The sequence below is a fragment of the Mus caroli genome, chromosome 19 (genome assembly GCF_900094665.2).
Source record: "Mus caroli chromosome 19, CAROLI_EIJ_v1.1, whole genome shotgun sequence".
Classification (NCBI taxonomy): domain Eukaryota; kingdom Metazoa; phylum Chordata; class Mammalia; order Rodentia; family Muridae; genus Mus; species Mus caroli.
The window spans coordinates 49,831,960-49,856,983 of NC_034588.1; the positions used below are offsets into that span (position 1 = coordinate 49,831,960).

General features: G+C 44.1%; 1 protein-coding gene across 5 annotated transcripts in view; it reads left to right on the top strand.

The window, feature by feature from the left end:
* Mxi1 (MAX interactor 1, dimerization protein) overlaps window positions 1-25,024 on the top strand; it is a 62,543-nt gene that overhangs the window by 23,131 nt on the left and 14,388 nt on the right. For all 5 annotated transcript variants that reach the window (XM_021152103.2, XM_021152106.2, XM_021152105.2 and 2 more), the window contains exon 3: window positions 13,165-13,194. In XM_021152103.2, the coding sequence (XP_021007762.1) occupies window positions 13,165-13,194 (30 nt within the window). The remainder of the gene's footprint in view (window positions 1-13,164; window positions 13,195-25,024) is intronic.

A 25,024-nucleotide genomic window follows, 5' to 3' on the forward strand; every position in this document is an offset into this window, starting at 1 on the left:
CTTTGTAGACCAGGCTGGCCTCGAACTCAGAAATCCGCCTGCCTCTGCCTCCCGAGTGCTGGGATTAAAGGCGTGCGCCACCACGCCCGGCTACTAGTTGTCGTTTTTATTCCAGACAGGGTAGGTATCTTATTTATACTGGTTACATAAGATAAATGGTGTGTAGAAATTTCAGTTCCTTTATCATCTCGAGAACACGAGAGAGCAGAATGTGTGCGATACCCTTTCTTCCTCGGTTATCTGTGTAGAAGTCACTGTTCCTTTTCTATATCTGAAAACATTAAACCTTTTCTTCTGTCCTCCTTTTCTTGAGTTTTTCACTCTGGATTGAACCAATTTAGCTCGTGCTAGCTAAGTACCGCTCCACTGAGCTGTGCCCCCAGCCCAGTGTCTTAGGTTACCAATGCTGTGATACCACATGTCTGAAACAATAGTTATTTTCTGATATTGTAGCATCCTAAAGATACAGTGGCTAACTTTCACTGTGATGTTCTCAGGTAGGCTGTGATATCCCTGATACAAATGTTCTGTAAACTTATGTTGGGAGTTACGGGACTCAGGACAGAAATTCCCTAATCTTTTCCCCAAGATTCAAAAATCATATTTTTACAGAGGTACAAAGGAAAAAAGTGAAGGATACAATGTGATATCATAAATATGTACTTTGAAAATGCTAGTAATTTTGTCTGACAGCTGGGAGGGTGGGACCTATAATATGTAATTATTTTGTAAATGCATGCTTGGTTTTACTGTAATCTTAGTCACAGCTTTTTGGCACACTTCAGCTGAACTTGCTAAGATGTTTCTGCTGTTTGAGAATCTTGTTGCAGTAGACCTTCAGGGCTGGAGAGATGGCTCAGCGGTTAAGAGCACTGGCTATTCTTCCACAGACCCCAAGTTCAATTCCCAGCACCCACATGGCAGCTTACAACTGACTGAACCTCCAGTTGCAGAGACTCCAACCCTCCCACACAGGCAGACATGCAGGCAGAACACCAGTGCACATAAAAACATAAGTCAAGATCTGTCATCTTTAAACCTGCTAAAGGAGCCACTGATTAGTGCCACACTAATTTATCCCTAAGCATTTCTCAACTACGTCTTCTGATCTCTTGGCTTTACTACAAGTCTCCTAGGCTCAGCCTTCATCTGAACTGAAAGAGTGTGGTGACTTCCTCCCTGATGTAGTTGCAGCCATGATCTTCATGAATTTCATGCGCTGGCTTTCTTTCAGCGCCTCTAACATATCATAGTTCCTTCTCCTCCAAGGCCCGTATATGCTCAGTTCCCCAGTGGCAGTCATCATCCTCCCTCCTTGCCAAATTACCTCTGTCTTCTAGCACTCTTCCTTCAGTGCTAAGGTCCTCAGGGAAGCCATTCTTATTCTCTGATAGTTCCTCAGGTCTCTGGGAGACCGACAGGGTTGCATGTTGTGTAAGCTGGCATCAGACTTGCTTTGAGGCCAGGCTGTCCTTGAACTCCTGATCCTCCTGCCGTCTCCCAAGTGTTGGGAGTACAGGCACCAGCCAATGTGCTCGGCAGTAGGTCAGATCTTTATATATTCCATGGAATATATATGTTCATTATGGTATAATGTTCGTTATACTTGTAGGGATAGTGTCATCTGATTGTTTCTAATATTTGTGGCACATTTGTTAGGCTAAAGATTCCATAAGGACAAGGTTCAAGTGTCCTCTGCTGCTTCTCAGTGGCTCAGCTCTCTGACGCTCCGGCCTGCACCGCCCACGTGCCGCTGAGGTTATAGGGGTACCACTGTGTGCCTGACTTTTGCTGTAACACTATCTCTGCTGTCAACAGCAGTCTGCACATAGTAGGTGTTACTCAGAGTGGAGGGTTGTCAGACCCCGTGTTGACAGCCTTACAAGGAAACCATGTTTTTGTGTGTGTGTGTCATGTACTGTGTCGGACTGGAGGAAAAACTGTGGCTGAGAGTGCAGCTCCTGCTTTGGCAAACTCTTATATGATGTTGTGTTGTCAGGAATGTTAAGGGCAATGTATTTATGTAGCGTATGAAGATGACTCTTCACATTTGAAACTGTGGTTTTTTTGTTTTTTTGTGGGGTTTTTTTTGGTTTTTTGAGACAGGGTTTCTCTGTGTAGCTCTGGCTGTCCTGGAACTCACTCTGTAGACCAGGCTGGCCTCGAACTCAGAAATCCTCCTGCCTCTGCCTCCCGAGTGCTGGGATTAAAGGCGTGCGCCACCACGCCCGGCTCAGCAAACGCTTTCTATGGTTGAGCCATCTCTCTACAACCCCTGTTTCTTTGATTAAAGCTGTGTTTATTTAGTNGCTGTCCTGGAACTCACTCTGTAGACCAGGCTGGCCTCGAACTCAGAAATCCTCCTGCCTCTGCCTCCCGAGTGCTGGGATTAAAGGCGTGCGCCGCGACGCCCGGCTGAAACTGTGTTCTTATAAACAAGCGTATTATGGTAAACTGCAGAGCGTTACATTAATTTCAAAGAACACTCGCTGTCATCCCTTGTAACAGGAAAATGCTATCAAAGAACTGTCAGTTTTGGCAAAAAAAACGTTGGTGTTAACCTGTGGCACATGGGTTGTTAGGCTGAGCTGGAAAGAAGTCACGGATCAGGTCCCGCTTGGACTTGAGTTGTTGTCGTGTGGGGAGACGTCAGGAATGCCAGAACACCAGAGAATTCCAGCTCTGGCTGCTAACATCAAAGAAATTAAACACCAGCAGCAGCAGCAGCAGATTTTCTTGTGCTTAATAGGGTTTGGCTTAGCATTCTTTAAAGACAAAGATTTTTTTTTTCCGTCTTCATAGAGAAGGGATGAGTGTTTTCATCTTCAGCTTTCTCTCCCTTCTGACTGTATTCAAAAGTTGGTAGTTTTTGAGAGAGTAGGAGGATAATTTGTTGTCCCCCCCCCCCTTGGAGATAGGGTTTCATTAAGTAGCCCTGCTAGGGGACTGGTGAGATGGCTCAGCAGGTAAGAGCACCCGACTGTTCTTCTGAAGGTCCTGAGTTCAAATCCCAGCAACCACATGGTGGCTCACAACCATCTGTAATGAGATCTGACTCCCTCTTCTGGTGTGTTTGAAGACAGCTACAGTGTATTTACATATAATAAATAAATAAATAAATCTTTAAAAAAAAAAAAGTAGCCCTGCTAACCTGAACCTCTGCACATCACAGTGGCCTCAAACCTTAGAGGTGGCTGCTTCTGCCTCCTGAGTGCTGGGATTAAGGGTGCGTGGCATTATACCCAGCATGTTAAAAGAAAAAAAAAATTAATGTATACTTTCTACAATGCAGATGTTTTGACTGTAAGTACATCTGGGTACCACATGTGTGCAATGTCCACAGAGGCCAGATGAGGGTGTCAGATCCTCTGGAACTGGAGCCACCATGGGGGACAGCACTTATTTATTTATTTATTTATATTTTTTAAGAGAATGGGAGTGGGGTGGGGAAGGAAGAGCTGAAGTGAGCACAGGCAGAAGCATGGTTGGTTTTATTTTTTTTAAAGAATTATTTATTCTTATATGCACTTATATGTATGTAAGTGCATTGAGGCTGACTTAAGACACACCAGAAGAGGGCATCAGATCCCTTTACAGATGGTTGTGAGCCACCATGTGGTTGCTGGGAATTGAACTCAGGACCTCCGGAAGAGCAGTCAGTGCTCTGCTCTTAACCACTGAGCCATCTCTCCAGCACTTACTTTCAGAGGCTAATTATAGAGGATTCTTCTCTGTGACAGTAACTCGTGTATTCTGTTCTCAAGAATGTTCCTGATGTTTGGAGAATTGCGTAGAGACTCGCTTTTGTGAAATTCCTAGTTTTTAGATTTTAAAAATAGTTTCTGGGTCTTTGTGTTATGGAACCTTACCAAGTTTTGGGACACAAATGTAGATTATTCGCAGGTAAATCTTGGTGATGACTGCGCTCTTCAGTACTGTCGGTAAGAAACCGATCCTTTGAGATGTGTTTTGTGTGCCTCACAGGAAACGAGCCAGGGTTTCCTTTCAGTGCTTCACTGAAGCCCAAGTTTGCTCTTAACTCTTGAAGCCTTAAAAGATTATTTCTTGTAGGTCAGTAGACAACAACAATGCCTCCCTATTTAAAGAGATAACTTTTATTTTTATTGGCCCAAATAGTAAACATATGACAGAAAAGACTACATGTTAAAAAGGTAATTTTAGGTCTCATCGGATGCTTTTCTCTGCTTTAAATCACATGTGGCCAAGAGATGCTGTAAGCGATTTGCTTAACACTTAGTTATATGGCAGGTAGTGCAGACTAACGAGGGAACAGTGCCTCTCCTGGACATTGGATGCTGTTAGGTGAAAAGCCAGTACCAGGTTTAGGCTACTGCTTTCTGAGTTGTTGGTCAGTGAGGTCCGTGGACCCCAGCATTCCAGTCTGTTACTGCCTTTGCTTTGGTTACCCTCCCAAACTTGATGTTTGGACCCTATTGCTGAAGCCACCCTATCCTTGAGACACAAGACATGGAGAATACAAGCCGATATTGACCTAAAGGCATCATCTCTACTGGCTAGCTTTCATAGAACTCCAGGGTTAAACAGACGCTACCAGGAGAGAAAAGTTACCAACAGTCTTACTGAGCTGAGAACCTTGTGAGCTACAAAAATGACTGGCCTACTCCAGTATGTGCACAGGTATAGTAGTGGCATATATGTTACGGAAGTAACCAACCACTTATTCGCTGGGTTTACAGCCCACTTCACAAAATAGAGCCCACGCCTGGCACTGTTAACTACGGCTGGGTAAGTCATAGGCTCGGGAAGAGAACTTCGGACTGTCATTCTGCTAACTGGACATCCTATTAAACAGGCTCCTTTCAACCCTCACCAAGATGCTTCTTTTTACAGTAGATGGTGATCAACACAGAAACCCACAACTGGATTATATATGGAGAATAAAGAGGCTGGAAGACTCCACTCTAAATGGGGCATCTGTATCATATCCCTGAGGTTCACAGTAACCATCTCAGAAAGGATGGGCAGAAAAAAACCTGTAAAAGCCAGAGGTAGTAGACATCCGCAGATAATATACCAACCTGATGTTGGCTGCGACTGTGTGCACAAGACCCGCACAGGATCAAGCTAGCCAGAATCTCAGAGCAGACCAAGGAAGGGCTCAGACATCCCACTCCAATGGAAGAAGTCCATTGACCTCGGGGATTCTGGCCCTGAGAGGCCACCCATACCCTAGTAGATGGTCCCACACCCATGCACAAACAGGTAGCAGTAAATGGATTTGGTGGACATTAAATTTAAAAACGAAAGAAAGGCACATGAAGTTGTGAGGGGGAAGCAGCAAGACTGCAGGGCAGGGGTGCAGGTAGATTTGATCAGAGCACATCATATGCAGGTAGAAACATTAGAGCTTTTCATGACAAGCTGAATTTAAAATGTGTGTTCATCGTGACAGTCTGGAAGAGGGGACTGAGGTCTGAAGAAAGCTTTCTTATTAGCAGTGAGGCAGCACTGCCCCCTGCCTTTTTGATGCACTTCTTCATTATTTTCTTCTGGTGAGGATAGATTTCCAAATACTAATCTAATGAAAGAGATTCATTTGATAGCATGGCTGACAAACTGTGTTTCCAGATACAATTTTTAGCTTAATATAGACCTAATGTAATTGAAGCGTGCATTATAGAACCTCGTTCTCTTCTGTCTCTCATTTTTTTTTTTTTGGTTCTATTTTATGTTTTGATTTCCCATTGTGCTAATTTGCTTTCTGTTGCTGTGATAAAACACCATGACGGAAAGCGCCATGGAAAGGGTTAACAAGTTACAGTCCGTGGTCAGGGGAAGTCAAGGCAGGAGACTGTTGGCAGGAACTGAGTCAGAGACCATGGAGCACACTGCTCACTGGCTTGCTCGGGTCGCTTTCTGTGCAACCCAGGATGGCCTGCTCAAGGTTGACACTGCTTACAGGGGGCGTGGCCCTTCCACGTCAATCACTGGTCATGACAATTCGCAGCTGACTGGCCTCCAGGCCAGTCTGATGGAGGCGTTACCTCAGTTAAGGTTCCCTCTTCCCACATGAACACAGTCTGTGTCAAGTTGACAAAAACAAACAATGTAACCAGTCAGCCAACCAGCCGACCAACCAGCACATCTCTAAAAATGCTGGTACATTCCCCTCTCAGAATATGTATTTACACAGATACACTGTATTTCTATTCTCATGAAACAACGTACTATCTAATGAAAGAAATAAGCAGCCAAGCCTTTAATCCCAGCCTGGTCTACAAAGTGAGTTCCAGGACAGCCAGGCCTATACAAAGAAACCCTTTCTCGACAAAACTAAAAAGAAAGAAAGAAAGAAAGAAAGAAAGAAAGAAAGAAAGAAAGAAGCAAGATAATTTATTATTTCAAAATATGATGAAGTTCATAACAGGAAAAACAGAATCCAGTGAAGTCTATAACAGGGCCTGATGATTGATCTCTGAGGGAGCGCTTCGTGGTTCTGAACCTATTATAACCTTTTACTCTTAGAAAGTTTTCCCACAAGGCTGTGTTGTATGCTGAGTTCGTTCCCTCTCCGTCCCTGCCCACCTTCCCTTTGTTCCCCTAGATGGGTTCACTTCTCCTCACGCCATATGTAGTAATTTCATGTGTCTGTGTGTATATGTGCGTATCTGTATATACAATGTATAGCAGCTACAGGAGCGAGGGAAGCCATACTGGTGGTTCTGAAACTAGTTCAGTTAAGGTGATGTCTGCAGTCGTATCTGTTTTCCTATAAGAATTCCATTTTTCTTTATGCCCCAAGAAATTCTATTGCTTAAGTGTGTTGTTTTTTTTTTTTCATGTTTGTCTTCAACATCTTAAGTTATTGGAGGATGTTGTGCTCTGCATATCTGCATCTGCAGTAGTTTATTAAGCCGGGTGTCTTGATGGCATTCAGATAGTCTAAGGTCTCATTTGTCATCCCAGGCAGAGCTGAATTCTGCTGTACCTTTGTTATTTCCTGTTTGTTACAAGCATGAAGACTTAGACTTGGGTGACAGAGGGCACATTCAAGTGGGCACAGGCGAGTCTGTATTACCAGCCCTGGGAAGGCTGAGGCAGGGGGATTGTGAGGTTTAGGCCAGCTTTGGCTACATAGTTAGACCCTAGCTCAAAAAGAAAGTGGGGGGAGGGGCAGGCTCTGTCTTATAAAATCAGCAATAATTCTAATTTCCATGTAACATGATAGCTGCGCATTTATAAAGTCTGTAACGTGTGTCTCTCGCTTTGATTTCAGAAAAGTGTACGAAGTGGATTCTCTTCCTCTTCTTCCTTCCCTCTCCCTCCTCCCCCTCGCCGTCCTCCTCTTCTTCCTCCTCCCCCCTCCTCCTCCTTTTTCCTTCAAGAAATTGGACTTGTAGTTCAGGCATTCCTGGAGGATAAATTAAAGGCCTAAGACTTGTTTCTGTAGGATAAGCAAAGACCTGTTGGTAATAATTTACCTGAAGAATTAAAGACCGAACAGCCCAAACTTAGATTCTGTGTGGTGGTGTCAGTGTTCTGCCTTTCTGTCAGACACCTGGATCACGTGCTCCAGGGCTGACGTCATGGTACTGCCCACCAGTGCTGTTTTAACCCTTTGTAGTTTATTTTCTTTTTCATTAGTGAAACCGCTGTCCTGTCTTCAGTGAGTCAAACTTTGATAAAGCTGCAGCTTGTCTCTCATTGTGAGCTCAGTTTATGAACCAGTCTCGTAAATCTTTGCAGACCCTCTAAGAAAAGAAATTTCAAGGTCAGTGTGCAGTGAGTTTGCCTTGATATTAAGAAGAAAAGTGAATTTTCAGGTGTTTGGTTTTTGACTCCCCACCATTGTCCTGCCCACACATAGAATTAAGAGATCCTGCCTTAGTCCCTTCTATGTATACGTCAGTGTGAAATGAGCGCAGCCGTAAGGGAGCTTTGTAATTTTAGAGTATCTATATTTCCAGTGTAGAGACTCAGTGAACACTGAATATTGTGGTGTACACACGCAAGCTCACAGAAATCAGATTTTGGTGAGATGTTGACACTTTATTGAGAAGACTGGTGAGCTTATAGTTAATTGCTTTATGTGAAAGAAATTTAGAAATGTTTAAAAATCTTTCTGATGTTTATTTTATTTTCAACACTGTTGTTGTTGTTTCCTTCCTTTTTTAAACTTTGAAATCTGAGGCAGAGACACGAAGATCCTAGGGGCTTGCTGGCAAGCCAGTCTGGCCAGATTCCAGTGAGTGATAGACCTTGTCTCAAATGGAAGTTGAGAAGTGATTGGGGAAGGTACCCTGTGTCAACCTCTGGCCCTCATGTGCACATATGCACACACATACACAGACGGACAGACAGACAGACTACTCACAGTCTGAGACTCAGGTTACCAGAAGTAGCTGGGAACATTACCTACCTCACTTCTGTGAAAAAAAATACTCAAAAAGAAACTTGAGGGAGGGAGAATGTATTTTGGTTCACAGTTTGAGGTACAGTTCATCACGGTGGGGAGACGTGGTCTGAGCAGTGAGTCACGTGTCTGCAGGTACGAAGCAGAGAGAGATGAGTAGAGTGCTCAGCCTGCCTTCTGTTTGTGCTGGTGAAGACCCCACCCATGTATTGGGACCACATACACTTAGGGTGGGCTGGCCTGACTCCATGATGTCTTCTAGGTGATAGGCGTGCCTGGGGATTGACACGTGCTAGAACCAAGTCCAAGGTGGTTGTAGATTCTGTCACTTGACAATGAGTAGAAACCACGCCGAGTGACGTGTTCTCTTTACTCTTTACTCTTTCAGCAAAACATTTACCTACTAAATACCAGTGTGTGGCTCACGTTGTGGCCACACACTCATAAGCATAAGACCTGGGTGTTAGTGTAAGTGCAAGAAGACAGAGGCGCAGTCCTTGAAGATGAAGGTGTCTTCCCTGCTCACTCACGCTCACATCTGAATGGTCCTGGCCCGTTATTCAAAGTCACCGCAAAAGCTGGAAGCAGTCGGCATGCCCACCAGCCAATCAGTAGGCTAAGACAGGGATGATCATACAGCCGTGGCTATAATCACTGTCTTGGTTGAGGGTTTTGATTTTATGGGAAAACGTGTAAGAAAAGCTTTCAAAATTCAAAATTTACCATCTTTCATGTCCTTTACTGCCTTTTCCTCAAAATATTAGCTATATATTTGGTGGAAACATAGACAGAAAATACCCTTTAAAAAAGTAAGACCTGGGTGTGGTACATAAAGAAACAATAAAGAATAATAATATATAAGTATACTTGGAAGTTTTGCCCCAGTGATTCTCATAGTTTTCCTTGTCAACCCTTTTTGGATATAGACTTCAGAGAACCCCCCTCACCCCACTTTTTAATATATGTATATATATATATATATGTGTGTGTGTGTGTGTGTGTATACATAAATATATGTATATACTTATATATATTATATACAATATTTTATATATTCTATTTCATATATGTGTTATGGATTACACTTTATGTTTCAGGTTAGAAAATACTTCTCTAGCTTCATAGATGATGTTCACTTTGTTGTCTGAGAGCAACATTCATTAGGTCCGTGAAGGGTTAGAAAGCAAATGAAAGAAAAACATAAGTAGTTGAAGATTGGCTTTTTAATTAACCAGGCTGTGTCTTCCCCAGTCTGGTAACAGGCTTCTGTTTTCCTTTCTTGGCAGTGATTCTTCTGAGTCACATGTGACCATTTTATGCAGGTTTGACTCTCCTGTCTGTCCTTTAAATACACCCTAAACATAACATGGTCGAGTTAGGTTGTAGTCAGAAAACACGGGGGTCTATGTGAGAAAACGGGGCCCATTCAAACATGGGATACATAGAATGTCTCTCTTAAAGAGTTGTTACTGATAACGATTACCCGTGATTCAGTGCTAATTGAGAGAGACGCTTTTCTGTCCTTGGAAGTTAATTAAGCAGAGAAGAGGTGTGTGAAAGGGGAGAGTTTGCCTCACTGGCGTTTGCTCGCAGAGCTGCATTCTGTTCCGAGAGTGTGTTGGTGTGCAGTGGATTCATCTACTCGTTTATTCTTAGCATCACTTGAACCACTGTATCTCTCTGTACACATTCGGGTGTCTTTCTCTGCCTCACACTGCTGGACCTTGCACCGTCTGCACAGTTGGCTAAACGACCAAATGGCTTTAGTCACTTGTCTTTCGGTTTCTCTTTTTCCTTGCTACGATTATTTCTCTCTTTCCGGGTGAATTTCTCAGGTTACTGAACACCCATCAAATTGTCTTATGTAGTATATTTAATAGTGTTTAGAGTTTTCAGTTTTTTTGTTTTGGTTTTTGGTTTTTGGTTTTTTTTAACGTGATTATTGGAGTTGGAGAGACAGTTCAGAGTGGGGTAGAACTCCGGGGTTCGAGGTCCAGCAGCCAGGTGGCAGCAGGTGATGGCTCGCAGCTCTCCGTAATTTCAGTTCCTGGTGATCCAATGCCCGTTTCCAGCCTCTGAAAACGCTGGGCACACAGGTGGTATCCAGGCAGGCAAAACACCCATATACATAAAATTTAAAAACAAAACCAAAAACCAAAAACCTAGACCGGGTAGCACAGCCTGTAGTTCTAGCATTCCGGAGGCTGATCAGGCCTTTCAGGTCAGTGAGGCCATGCCTCAAAACAATTAGGACCTCAGATTTCCTGGCTGCCGTGTGCGCTTGCATCCCCCCCCCCCCCAAGTTCTCACTCTAACCTAGCAAGGCATGATGATATTTGAGTTTTACAAATTAGGAAACTGTGAACCAGGTTAAATAGTCTGTCCCAAAGCTACACAGCTGCTGTGAGTGAGCGGCAGGTAGTACTAAGCGCAGGCTTTTGCTGTGTGACACTGTTGTCTGTGTGACTTCTATGTGTCACCACGCCTTGCCGTTGCTTGGGACCTCACAGCTCTGCCTGCTTAACCTATTCCTTCTAGTTGGAATAACCTTTGGTCGGCTCCAGACCTTACTGAAACCAGCCACGCCTGTCATTTAAGCCCCAAATCATAGCTGCCTCTGCCCCAGATATTCTCAGTAGCTCCAGGGAGAAGTAAATGCCGTGACCGTTGCACTCCTGAGACAGTTGGATTTTCCCGTACGAGCTTATTTTACCTCTCGTCATAACGACTCCTATACGCGGGTGAGTTTGCCAGCCAGCCGCTCTCCCGTTCCTTGTTGTCTAAGTCAGTGTTGAACACTGAGAGCGTTCAGGATGTGCTGACTTCATAGTCTATGGAAAAGCTAAGCAAAGTAGGAGTAAACATTGGAAGAGCGAGGACTGTGGGAATCAATAGTGTGTTTGCGAAAGGGCTGGGGCGCGCGCGGTGTTGGGGGGGATCATTGGTGTGTTTGCAACCGTTGTGTTTCTTGTTACTTGGGAGTCTTGTTAAAACCTGTGGTGGCGTAACTAGATGTGTGTCGTGCATCTCCTACGTCACTCAGGTTGAGAGTCTTAGCCCCCCCTTTTTTTTTCTTAATAAGACAAATAATAAGAGTGTTCAGGAGAGGCAGGAGGGACCTGCTGTTTTAATTTTGCTCACAGTGGTGGGCCCGATTATGCTCCTTTGGTCCTAGCTTTTATAATAGGTTCAGGATAATGTTGGAATTCCACTGCTGGTTATTGTTGAACGTCTTCTCCTTTGCATTTGTGGTGACCCATGGGATTGCCGGATAGTTTAGAATAGGTTGATGGTGAACTAGCATCTGTTTTTCTATAAACACATCATTGCTGGGGATCAGGTACTGTGGACTTTCTTAGAGAGAGAGCATCTCTTACCTGCTGTCAGTTTTAGAGAGAGGCAACTAAACCCAAACTTGCTTGCCAGGAGGGCACAGGAAATCTCACTGTTAATTTTGAAGGATTTCTTTAATCCCTGGGGGGCCGCTGAGATGACTTTTGCTGTGTAAACCCGGCGGCGTGAGTTCAGTCCCCAGAACACACGTAAAGGTGGACAGAGAAACTCCACCACAGAGGAGCTCTCTTACCTCCATCTGCACCGTGGCGTGCGTGCGGAACGTGCGTGCTCACAGGGAGACGCACTTGTGAATACTAATAGTGAATAAGTGACTAAGTATGCCATTGTCCTCGCAAACTTCTCTGCTTGAGTGTCTTACACAAACGAAAACAATCCACACGTTTAATAAACAGACTGGTAGACGCTTCGTCGTCATTTATTGCACTTTAAGCCCTGAGTTGCTAAGCTACAGATTGCATGTTTTTATAGTTTCTTCTGCCTGAATTGTGCATACATTTGCTGCTCATTTGGCGGAAGTCTTGAGACATCATAAGACTCTTTTTCCTTTTTTTTTTGAGGGAGAAGGGCTTAAGATAACTTTAAAAATGAGTGTCTGTCTTTTTCATCCTGTGGAACTTTAGGAAATTGCCAATAAGCAAGAGGCAGGCACACAGACAGACAGACACTCAGCCCTCTGGCTGTTGAATTCAAGACAGTAGGTAAATTCCCACCAATTATGAGGCTCATAAAAATACGTACTTGTTAAGGGTTGTGAGTCTCACATTAAATGTCCATGGGTTGGGGGATAAAATTACAGCAGTCAGTAACACAATATTCCGAACGCGTTCGGCATTGACAAAGATGTGTAAAATGATATATGGGGGGGTGTGGTTCAGCTGGAGAGTGCTTGCTTAGCATGCATGAGATGGTGGGTTCAGTCCCAGGAGCACATAAAGTCAAATGCAGTGGTACATACCTGTAGTCCCAGCACTTGGGAATAGAGGCAGGAGAGCCAGAAGTTTAAGGTCATTCTCAGCTACACAGTGAGTTTGTGGGTTCCTGGACTCAATACACACATGGATGTGCACGTGCTGGAAGGTGATCAAAGTCTTAGTTCTAATATTAAAAACTTAAATTGTCCTTTATCATATTCATGTTTTAAAATCCTGGATTATTACTTAAGGGACTAATGTAAGAATTCTGATATTTGCCAAATAGCTCATTGTATTTTGCTGCTTAGTATAAATTTGTTAGCCATTATCACAGTGATTTGCAGCGAGTATAACTTTACTCAAATGAATGAGGTTGTAGAAGTCTGTGTGTTGTATTGTTAAATTCACTTGTAATATATTACTGACACAGCTGATCCACCTTTCTGTAACCTTATTAACAAGTTTGGCTAATGCTTTTTCTTCTTCTTCTTCTTCCTTTAGATCTACACACAATGAGTTGGAAAAGAACCGGTGAGTCTGTAATGAACTGCAGCTTTAATTTGTTTGAAAGCAAACTTCCGATTCTGCATGAGAAATTAAAGTGATTGGGAGTGACTATGTAGTTGTTATTTTATTTTTAAGATTATAGCTTATCATGATTGTGATACATTGTATTTTATGGGGAAAAAAAAAGATTTTAAGAAGTAAACATGTGTCCAGGCAGTGGTGGCACACACTTTTAATCCCAGCACTTGGGAGGCAGAGGCAGGCGGATTTCTGAGTTCGAAGTCAGCCTGGTCTACAGAGTGAGTTCCAGGATAGCCAGGGCTACACAGAGAAACGCTGCCTGGGGGTGGGGGTGGGGGAGAGTAAACATGTTACTGAGCTCATTCGAATTTGAGTTTATGGGATGGCTTTCTTTCTGTCTTTAAGAATGTGGTTGACTGTGATAGGCTCATGGCTTAAAAACATGGATTTACTAAAAGGTTAGGTTTTTTGAATTAGGTGATAAATGTCAGAAACTTGAGTGCAGTGGATCTTTGCAGTTTGCCTATTTGTTTGTTCATTCGTTCATTCATTTATTTATTTAGCAAATGCTTTTCAATTGTGAGCTGTAAAGTCTCACTGCCAGATACACCGAGTGGTTTGCCTAGAAATTATAAGAATGTTTAAGGTCACGTTTGTCCTTAAGGACCTTGAGTTTTCTGGGTGAGAAAGTATCAGGTACGGTAATGGAGAAGCAGAGGGTACTAACGGAAAGATTGTTCTGGAAGGCCGTAATTCTCCTTTGCAGAGAGTCTTGGAAGACTGTAGACGGCAGTGAGCGAGGACTGTGTCCTTAGAAAACTGCAGGAGGTTCAATATGATATCAGAGATTGAGTTCAAGACCCACCTGGCCTATTGCAAAGTAAGATCCTGTCTCAAAAACAGAAGGAGATTGGAGAGATGGCTCAGCAGTCGACAGTACTTGCTGTTCTTTCAGAGAGCCCAGGTTCAGTTCAGTAGCTCACATCACCCAAAACTCTGGTTTCAGGGGACCTGAAGCCTTCCTCTGACCTCCCTGAGAACTAGGCACACACATGGTACTTACACATCCACGCAGGCAGAACACTCAAACACTAAGATAAAGCAAAACCAACAAAATAGCGAGAAAACGAGAATATATATCTTGTTGGGGGGCACATGGGTTAAATACTGATAAACATGTGGCTCTTGGTAGGCCTCCATTAGAAACCTCACCCCCCCCCCCCAAAAAAAAGGCTTTTATCACGAGTAAAGAGGCTGTGTAGTACTATGGGTAAGAACTTTTCAAGTCTCCAAGGAAACGTTATGTATTAGTCCATCTTATCTCTGACTTAATCACAGCAGAAATGTGTGAAGGTGGTGTTTAGCCCTCCTGTATTCCTTTGCTGCACCCTGTGGGTTGTTTAATCTGGTGTCCCTCTGTGCCAGAGGAACAGCACTGCAGAAGTCATACGCTAGGACCCTCCTTACGGCGGGGTCCAGTCATCTGCTGACAGCCTCGCAGGAGCTGTCAGTCCTCACAGCTCTCTTCTCAGACTATTTCTCCTCCTCTTCTTCCATGTTGTCTGTCTGCTTGGTTTATTCTCTTCCTCTGTTCCCTGAGATTATCACCGGGAAGATGAAACGGTAACCTTTCCATGACACATTCTTCAAAAGGATTTCTGTCGTTAGCAATAAAATTCCACTTCAGCTGCACGTGTAAGAGAGCCAATGGGTAAAGAGAGGTCAGATTCAATGACCTGTGCCCTCCCTCTGCAAAGTTTCCAGCGTGTGGTCAGGCAAGACCGGGGGGGGGGGGGGGGCGGGGGTTATTCCAGAGAGGGGTGTTTAGCAGGAAGGCAGCACAAGAGTGTCTAAAAGTTTATCCTAGATGGTTACTGCAGTAGCAGTCAGAGGTTGTTATTTCCAAGGCAAGTTCTTACCTACACTGTGGTCAGCCAGGATCCTGCATCTTTTAAGGAAAGTAGGTTTCTGGCTTTGGCTCCCGACATCTTTAGAACCTGACCTTAAATGAGGAAAGTTATTCAGTACCAAAGTGGCAGTTCAGTTTGTCTTTGTCCTGACAAGGCATTCTTGGAGTCATTTGTATTCTTGAATTTTTGCCACCGTGTGTGTGTGTGTGTGTGTGTGTGTGTGTGTGTGTGTGTGTGTGCGCGCGCGCGCGCGTGTGTGCATGTGTGCATGCGTGCGCGCGCACATACGTTTTATATTCTTGTCAGAAAGAATGCTTTATCTCTAGTTCAGTCTAAAATCTTTACATAAAGCTCTTTGGGTTGCGTTTTCACTGAGGCAAATGCAGTAAGGGTCGCAGTAGGCAGTGTGCAATGTTAGTGAAGAGTGGAGAGATTCTAGATGGTTCTCTTAAAGCCCTAAGACTGCTGAAGGCCTGGGTTCTGGCCTTGAAGAGAGAATAGCTAACAAGTGTTGAAGTTCGTACTCCCAGATCTCAAAGCCTAACAGTGGCGACGGGGCCAGGGACACCCCTATATAGACTTTGTTCAGGTCTCCGTTGCCCAGACGCCTGCAGCTCACTCACTGAGGGCCTTTCAGTTTTTCTGACACGTCTTTGGAGGTCTCAGGAGCTGGGTTCCCCCTGGCTGTGTTGGGCACGTGAGCGGGTGTCGAGTGGGTGTGAGCTGGTGACGAGCACATGTCACTTGTGTACTGTGCTGGTGTGTGTCACCGCACACAGGCCCTGGCGAGGGGGAAGCAGGGCATGCTGGGAGGCTCTGTGGTCCTCGGGAACCCGTGTGAATCACCTCATGGTAAACATAGTGAGTCTTGGCACTCTAGGTGTTAGGATTCACCTTGTCCTTGGCTTATGAGTTCAGGCCTTCGGCAGAGAAGGACTCTTCAGTACAGGTTTAGGGCCGTGTTGTTGGTTTTCCACTTTCTTAATTCGAATTACTCTTCAACAGAGTCAGCAACTTAAATGACTTTAATGGTCAAGAACTCGGTGCTGACTGCAGGGGAGGCCATTCAACCGTAGCAGCTGCCATTCCACTGAAACACAAGGCTGACCCTTAGTACAGCTTTGGCGAAGCTCATATGGCCAAACGAGGACACTGGACTACGAATGCTTTGCTAGGCAGAGGGAGAATGGCTGTGGTAAAAGAGGGAATTACAGCCGGGCATGGTGACGCACGCCTTTAATCCCAGCACTCGGGAGGCAGCGGCAGGTGGATTTCTGAGTTCGAGGACAGCCAGGGGCTATACAGAGAAACCCTGTCTCGAAAAAACAAAAAAAAAAGGGGTGGGGATTACATCCCGTGGCCCTGTCCATCACAAATACCATGGCTATGTTTGTTATCAGTCTTTTTCTTCAGTGATGATTATAATCAATACTTGGCACCCTGATACATAAAATGAAGGCTGTGACCCAGGTCTTACCCTGCATTCTTAAGGTTAAAGCTATCATGGTTTGGTATCTGTAGGCCTCTCTTAGTGGTGCTACTTAGTTTAGTGACCAGCTAATATCAAGTGTACTGGTAGTGTTTCCAAACTGAAAACACTGGGTCACTGAGAAGCACGCGTGCTGACTGTGAATCGAAGCGTTAGGAAAGCCGTCAGCGTGAATGGGCGCACAGAAGCAGGGAGTTGGTATGTTGAGTTACGTCCATGGCCCATCGAGATGGCTCAGTGGCTAGAAGTGCTTCCCCCACACAAACCTGACGACATACAATCAAGCCCTGGACCCCACGGTGGAAGGACAGAACTTTCTCTTCAGCAGTTCTCCTCTGACCTTCTGCCCACACACTCTCACACATCACACACACACACAGTAATAATAAATTGTAAAAGGTCCAGAAAAGAGCAGCTCATGTTGACGGTGGAATAGCAGCGTCTGTCAGGTCAGTACCAGGATGTAAGACCAAAAGCGCAGCTTGGACGTAGATCGCAGAGTGGTGTTTTGAACTTTGTTTTGTTGGCAGTGATCTTTGAAGCTTTTGTTTGATTTTGTAGTATTGGGAATTGAACTCGAGGGCCTCAGGCTAGGCAAGCGTCCCCCTGACGTGATGGCCCAACCCGGAGGGTTTGAGTTTCTGGAGGGAAGATGTAGCGTGCATGGTCAGAGCCTTGGTAGAGGAGGGGCCTTACTAAGCTGGTGATGTGTGCTTCAAACCGCTGGACTTGGAAGGATGGGGACTTGGAGGCCAGCCTGTACTACACAGCCAGCCTTTGGTACGTGAGACCAGTTAGGAATGGATGGTAAAATGTAACCATAGAGGACAGGAGACCGGCTTGGGTGCTTTGGAGGTGGTCTGTGAAGTAACCGGAGAGCGAGCCAGCACTGCCGCTCTGGAGAGCGATGAAGAGAGTGTGTGAGATGCTTTAAAGAGGCCTGGTCTCTGTTAACGGCTCCTCCTCAGCCTTTGCATTCACTGAGCAGCAAGTGTGACCTTCCCAAAGTGTACCTTCCACGATGACGTTTCTCTCCCTGCAGTCCATCCACTGCTTCCCAACTGAGTTACACAGAACCTGCACCACAGAGCCTTCGAGACCCCACCGCTCTGTCCCCATCTCCTGTGGCCCAGCTGATAGGTGCCACCCCATCTCACAGAACACCATGCTCGATCCCAGCTCAGGACTTTGGCATTTGCTGTTCTTCCTGTTACGGAGCCCTTAGTTCTTAGTCGTTCTGTGGTTCTCGGTCCTCTCTTCCTTCCGTTTCATTGTGAGGCCCTGGGTTCAAACATGTGCACACTGGCTATCTACCTGGTCAGTACATCAAATCATATCTATTAATGAAAATTGAGGAATACATCACTCTTGAGCTCTCAGCAGGAGCAATAATTTCATAGAGGAAGGTGTAAAATTTAACGAATTATCAAAACGTAAACAAATTCCATGAGAAGAGTTTATAAGTGGTAACATTTTAAGGGCTGTTACCTGGCGGAGACTGGGTCACCTTTTCTGGGTGTTAGTGTTCTGTTTGTATGTAATACACAGATAAGATTGGTCATAGGTAAGAGGAGCCAATGTCTGTGATAAAGAGTAAACTCTGTGAGGTCCTGCTCACTTTTTATTGTATTGTTTGTGAATGTGGGGTTTTTTTTTATGTGAAGAAAACCTGCATTAGAGTTAAAATCCCAGAAATAATTTTAACTTTTGTCTTAAATGTTTGTTTTTCATTTTGATCGTTTTAAGAGAGGCTCTCACCACGTACCCCTAGCAGGCCTGGGACCCCCAGAGAGTCACTTGTCTCCGTGTCTTCCTTCCTGCTGAGATGAAAGGCACCTTAGAATTTTGGATGTTGCTTTTATCACAAATGCTTGGTTATGATAATAAGTTGGGTTTTGTTTTTTTTTTTCGGGACTCTTCCAATGTCCCTGTGGACACTGAGATAAACTTGACTTTTCTGTTGGCACTGGCCCTCTTTCTACATGCTTCTAAATGAGGATTTCATTTCTGGAGGCCGTGGATACGGTCATCCCGACAAAGCAGTTGTTTCGGTCTCCCTTCCTCATCCGACTCTTTATAACTCCTTGGTGGGAGAAGCGTTTCTTAACCTGCTTTTAGCTGCGGGTTCTGTGTGCCTGTTACGCACAGCAAACACTCTGGGGAGGGGGGCAGGGGAAGGACATTTGTTTTATGAGGAGGGAAAACAAAAGCTGGCTAGGCAGAACTTTCAGTCCTGCCTCATCTAACAGAACCCAAAGCACAGTTAAAGTGGCTTTCTCTAGCCTTTGTCATGTCTGCCGCGCAGAGCACGGTTAGATCTGTGTGTGTGCGTGTGTGAGCAAAGACACGTGTCAGAAAAGGAGGCTTGTCATATTGGCACTCCTGTGAATAAGGGACTGAGAGGGAGGGGACGGTACCATGTTGCCTTTGTGTTTGTTCAGAGTCCTTACAGCAAGGGAGCTTAGTTGTGAACCTAGAGTCCTTCTCTCTTGACTCTATGCCCCACCAAGCTGGTTAATGACAGAGCTAAGGTAGAAGCCTAGATCCCCTAGTCCCCAGCTAGAGTACCCAGGTACATATAAAATACATATTTTTCACAGAGCCTTTCTGGTGATACCCAGTGGCCTCTAAACTCAGGAAAGTACCCTCTGTATCAGCTGTATGCCTTGTAGTGTGCGCTACTTTGTATCTTTAGAGAGTGTATGCGCTGCTATAGACTGTACACACCGCACAAGAGCACAGGCTGCTGTATCTGGCACACAGAACCCTGCCGTCAGTTTTCAGGTGCCTGGACTAACAGGTACCCAGGGAATGAATAAGTTTCTGTGGCAGGTTACATCTTCTGTTAGATTACGAGGGGAAAAGCTAAATGCTAAGTCAGATTTAGCTGTACCTCCTCCTTGCTCCTCCTCTTCCTGAATCCTGACACTTGAAGATAGAAAATATTTTAGGAAGATACAAAGCGAGACATTTGCAACCCTGAAAACATCTTCCCCTTCCAAGGAAAATAGTTTTGTTCTCTACCCCTGCTTCAGAGAGAACAGCTTGTCCCCATAGGATATTCTAGGCAATATGACCCACTTAGGAAGACTGAGGTTGACTGTGTTTCATAATGGGACTTCTACTAAAGCAGGTGCATCATGGGACAGTGCCTCTCGAGTGGGTCGGTTTTACAGATGCTATGCTGCAATGCTTTCAAGTTTCAATTGGTAGAGCTAACCAAGTACTCAGTTATAATTTTACTTTATAAATACCATAAAAACCAAGAACCCTCTTTTTTTGTTACGGGGGAAAAAAAAAACCACACATACACACACTTACTCACATTAAATATTCTTTTGAGCCAAGTTCTTTTATGTCTCATAGGCTGTGCTTAAAGTGATTCTTTAGCCTAACAGCAATTAAGAGTTTGGCTCATTTAAAAAGTGATGGATTAGTTAGCTTCAGGTGAACTGAAGTGCTGGAGAGAGCGCTCGGTGGCTAAGATTCTGTACTGCTCTTCCAGAGGGCCTGAGTTCTGTTCTCAGCACACACAGCAGGTGACTCAGAACTGCCTGTCACTCCAGCCTTAGAGGGATCGGTTGTGTCTGCTCTCTCTGGGCACCAGCACTCACATACACATATTATCACACAAATACGCATACTTAAAAGATTTTCTTTTAAACAACACATTGGCATTTACCTATCATTATAATTTTTTTAAAGTTGACCTTTTTTATATATAATTTATTTTTTGTGTATTGGTGTGAGGGTGTCAGATCCCCCAGAACTGGAGCTACAAACAATTGTGAGCTGCCACGTGGGAACTGGAGATTAAGACTGAATCATGTGGCGGGAGTAGCCAGTGCTCTTAACCGCTAAGCCATCTCCAGCTCCTGAACTGGCTGAATTTTACATTTTTAGTTGGATGCTGGAGAGGTAGGTGGCTCTGCAGGCTCCAAGCCTGACAGCCTGAGTTCAGTCCCCAGGAGCCACATGTGGGTGGGAGGGGGAGAGAGAGAATAAAAAAAAAAAATTAAAAAAAAAGAAAGAGCAAACTAGCTTCTCCAACATGACCTCCACATACATGCTATGGCACATGCTTGCCATAATAAAATAACGAGATTCCTTTTGTTTAAACGTTGTCAGGGAGGTGGGTAGCAGGATGGCTCAGCAGCTAAAAGCACTCGCTGGATCTAAACTCAGGTCTTCCTGGTTGCACAGCAAGAGCTGCCCATCCAAGCCATCTGTGCGTGTGTACACACGTGCCAGTGAGCTCCAGGTATCCACTTGTCTGTGTCTGCCCACCTCTTCCTGTGAGGCTGGAGTGGCAGGCATCTGCCACCATAGCCACCTCTTACTTGGGCTCTAGGATCTGAATTCAGTGCCCTGTGTTTGAGCAGTAGGCATTTAAGCCATCTCGGGGGGGGGGGGGCTGATGTTTACAGCGATGTCGTTACGCGAGTGTGTGTGTGTGTGTGTGTGTGTGTACATGCATGTCACGGTGGACATATGGAGAACAACTTTCAGGAGTTGTTTTTCTCCTTCCCCCATGGATTTTGAAGATAAAATTAAATGCATCCGAGGAATACTGCAGAAAAAGATAGAGGAGGACACCTGATACCCTCCCTGGCCTTCATGTGTGCAAAGGCTCGTGTGTGTGCCCGCACACGCACGCACACAAGCACACACACCAGCACACACACCAGCACACACACCAGCACACATGCCAGCAGCAGTATTTGGAGTGAGTATTGGAGTGAAACAGAAGTGTTTTGTAAGCATCGCCACTCACCGCTTCAGTTATAAAATACTGTTTTTCAGAGGATGGCCCTTCCTTTATTGCAGAAACTTTTAGAAACGATAGAAAGAACTGTATTCTCCCTCTGTCTAGGATTTTTTGGTGTGGATTGGGAAATCTAGATTGTAAACGTGCCTGAACTTCACTTTGCAGAGGTGACGTCTGTTCCTCAGAGGTTTCTCAATGCTCTTGATAGAGCACGGGGAGGCTGGCTGTTACTACAGTAGGTAACAATAAAACAGCAGCTTTACTCTTCCCAGTAAGATACAACCTGATCTCTGCACCCCACTTCTGCCTTCACAGTTAGAGGCAACATAAGTGGGAAATAGTAACTAACAAACAAACAAACAGCACAGAGGTTTAACATTTTTCTCCAACTTCTTGGGTTTCTTTTGAAGTCCCTTTGAACACAATCTAGGATGTCTGCAATAGGCAGTGGTCAGGTATCTGTGTTAGTGTTTCCTGTGTACCAGTAACTCAAGGTCGTGTTCTCTGCTCGGAAATCTTTGGTAGAGACTGTTTATTTAAAGTGGCTTAGTCCCTGGCACTGATGGGCTGCTCAAGGCAGTTCCAAACCGACCCCCACAAGCGCTTACCAAGCAGTGGTCTCTGCTAGTCACTAAAGAGAGACCAGAAGCCCTGGGTCCCACTCTGGATTATAACCTAACTAGGTAGAAGACAAAGATATTATTACAAAGCCCCTCTAAAGAGTATAATTACACGCTGGGCTGTGTGCATAGCAGACGGGAGTTAACGGTAAATTGATCGTGGGGGGCTCTTGTGGATAAAAGCTGGTGTACACAGTCTAGTCGTACATGTTTATTTCTGTGCTCTGGAGGAGGTTTCAGATTGTTTGAATTCAAGTGTAGTGTGCCACTTGCTCTGAGGTGAAGTCAAACCACCCCACATGGATAAGATAGGTAGGTGCCTGAGTATTGTCAGAACATGTGAATGCAACTTGTTTTTATTCCTTTCACTTACAGTTGTTTCCCAGCTGTATCTGTAACAACTAAAATACAGTCTTTGTTTTTCAGACAGGGCCTACCTATGTAGCCAACGGTGGCCTTGAACTTGTCATTCTCATGCCTCAGTTTCCCAGGTTCTGGGATTATAATTTATTAATTTTCACTTTTATGTGCGTTGGTGTTTTGGCTGCACATGTGTGTGTGAAGGTGTCAGATACCCTGGAGCTGGAGCCACAGACAGTTGTGAGCTGCCATGTGGGTGCTGGGAATTTAACACAGTCCTCTGGAAGAACGGCCAATGCACTTGAACTGAGTCATCTCTCCAGCCTCCCAAGTTCTGGAATTAAAGATGCTATCATCACACCAAGTTTTAATAGTCTAATTTTTTAAACTGAAAATAATTTATTGTCATATAGTATATTCTGGTTATTATAGTATATTCTGGTTATTATAGTATATTCTGGTTATTATAGTATATTCTGGTTATTATAGTATATTCTGGTTATNTATAGTATATTCTGGTTATTATAGTATATTCTGGTTATTATAGTATATTCTGGTTATTATAGTATATTCTGGTTATTATAGTATATTCTGGTTATGGTTTTCCCCCCCCTCATCTTGTCCCAGGTCCTCCCCACTTTCCCAATCCTATGCCTTCCCCCTCTTTCTTAAGAAAACAGGCAAACAAATAAAAACAGGGGGAAAGAAACAGCACAGGAATGTATCAACAGACACACACACTCACACAAACACACTCACACAAACACACTCACACACACTCAGACAGGCAAATACACACACACAGACTCACACAAACACACTCACACAAACACAGACTCACAAACATAGACTCACATACACATTCACACAGACAGACACACACACACAGAGGCAAATACACACACACACTCAGACAAACACTCACATACACACTCACACAGACAAACACACACACACTCACACATATCCACGTACCATATAGAATGTTTTACTTTCTAATATATTGATCATGAAGTGATTAGAACAAGTCTGGCTCATTTAAAAGATACTAAAACTACATGAGAAAGATTCAGATTTCCTAGTCTGGAAATGCAAAGGCTAAATTAAAATATATGTGTAATTTGTAAATTGTAAAAGAACATAGTTTGTTTGTTTGTTTGTTTGTTTTCACCAAAACCTTGACTAAAATTCAGGAGACTTTAAAGCCTAAAGGAGAAGTTTCAGTTTTTGTTTAAAGGGCAGTCCTACCTAATTCAGTATATGTTAACTATAAAGGACCTTACTGCCACAAGTAAAAACAGATTCAAATCCATTTTTTAAAAAGATTTATTCATTTTATGTATATGAGTACACTGTAGCTGTCTTCACACACACCAGAAGAGGGCATCGGATCCCATTACCATGTGGTTGCTGGGATTTGAACTCAGGACCTCTGGAAGAGCAGTAAGTGCTCTTAACTGCTGAGCCATCTCTCCAGCCCTTAAATCCATTTTTAAACAGTGTTTGGGGGCTTTATAAGAAGATAGGCGATATGTGTAATGTTTGGGTCATGGCCAGGTCAGAAGCGCGCCAAGATGTCCCATGCATTGGTGCCATCAACAAGCACCAAGGTCTTGGACGTTTGGACCGTTGCTGGGACAAGGATCGTTGCTGGGACAAGGATCATAATGTCCATGTGTCTTTAAACTTTTGGTTCATTTTAGTCTAGCACAGTTCACAATTATCCCTTTATAGAATGGCTTGTATTTTGCAAAGCTGTATAAAAAAAATTAGTCTCTTCCAATTAAGTTTTTTTCTTCAATTAGAAATTCCACCTTTGCGGGTCAGACATAGCCAGGCTAGGTTGGGCTGAGTGAACTGTAAAGCAAAGGCTCTTCTCTTAGAGCAGCTGGAAGCTAAGGCTCTCTGGAAAGCACTGAAATGTATTGCTCTATGTCACTGAGTCACCTGAGGAGGGAACATGGCTTTCTTGACTTACAAGGTTAAATTCTGGGGTTTTAAAAGAAAAACCAGATAAATAAATATTGAGTATTATCTTTCACCATTTCAAAGGATCCTGCATATATCTTTGAAGATAAGAGATGTTGGTGACCCCAATGCTCTTTTGGGATTTCTGATCCTACAGTCTTAGAAAGGAAATATAAACAGATTCGGCAAACACAATCTCTAAGCCCTACTGGCTGTTTTAGTTGGAACAACAGTTTATATTTCTTGTTGTTTTGGTGTATGTAGCCCAGAGGGTCATATCATCTCCAATGATGAATGGCAAGGATTTTGACTGGCTGCCTCTAACAAACAGAGCAACTATCCTTCAACTTGGCTTTTCCTTTTTCTCAAACCCATAGAATTACATCAATTTTTCTATGTTGTTCTTCAGAGCTCTGGATGTAATCAAAGTGTACAATCATTAGTTGTCAATTAAAAAGAAAGTCTTCCTCTTAAAGCAAACTGTATGGAAAATTAACAGCATTGACCTGAGAATGGAGTGCAGGCGGGGTTGTCAGTTCTTCATTTCACATTCCCTGAGGAGTCCAACTAAGATCCAGACAGATGTACAAACACGCGAACACACACACACACACACACACACACACACACACACACACACACACACATACACAAACGGGGGTCGGGGATATGAATGTGTGTGTTACAATGGTGTGCTTTGACTCAAATCTTTAGGTCT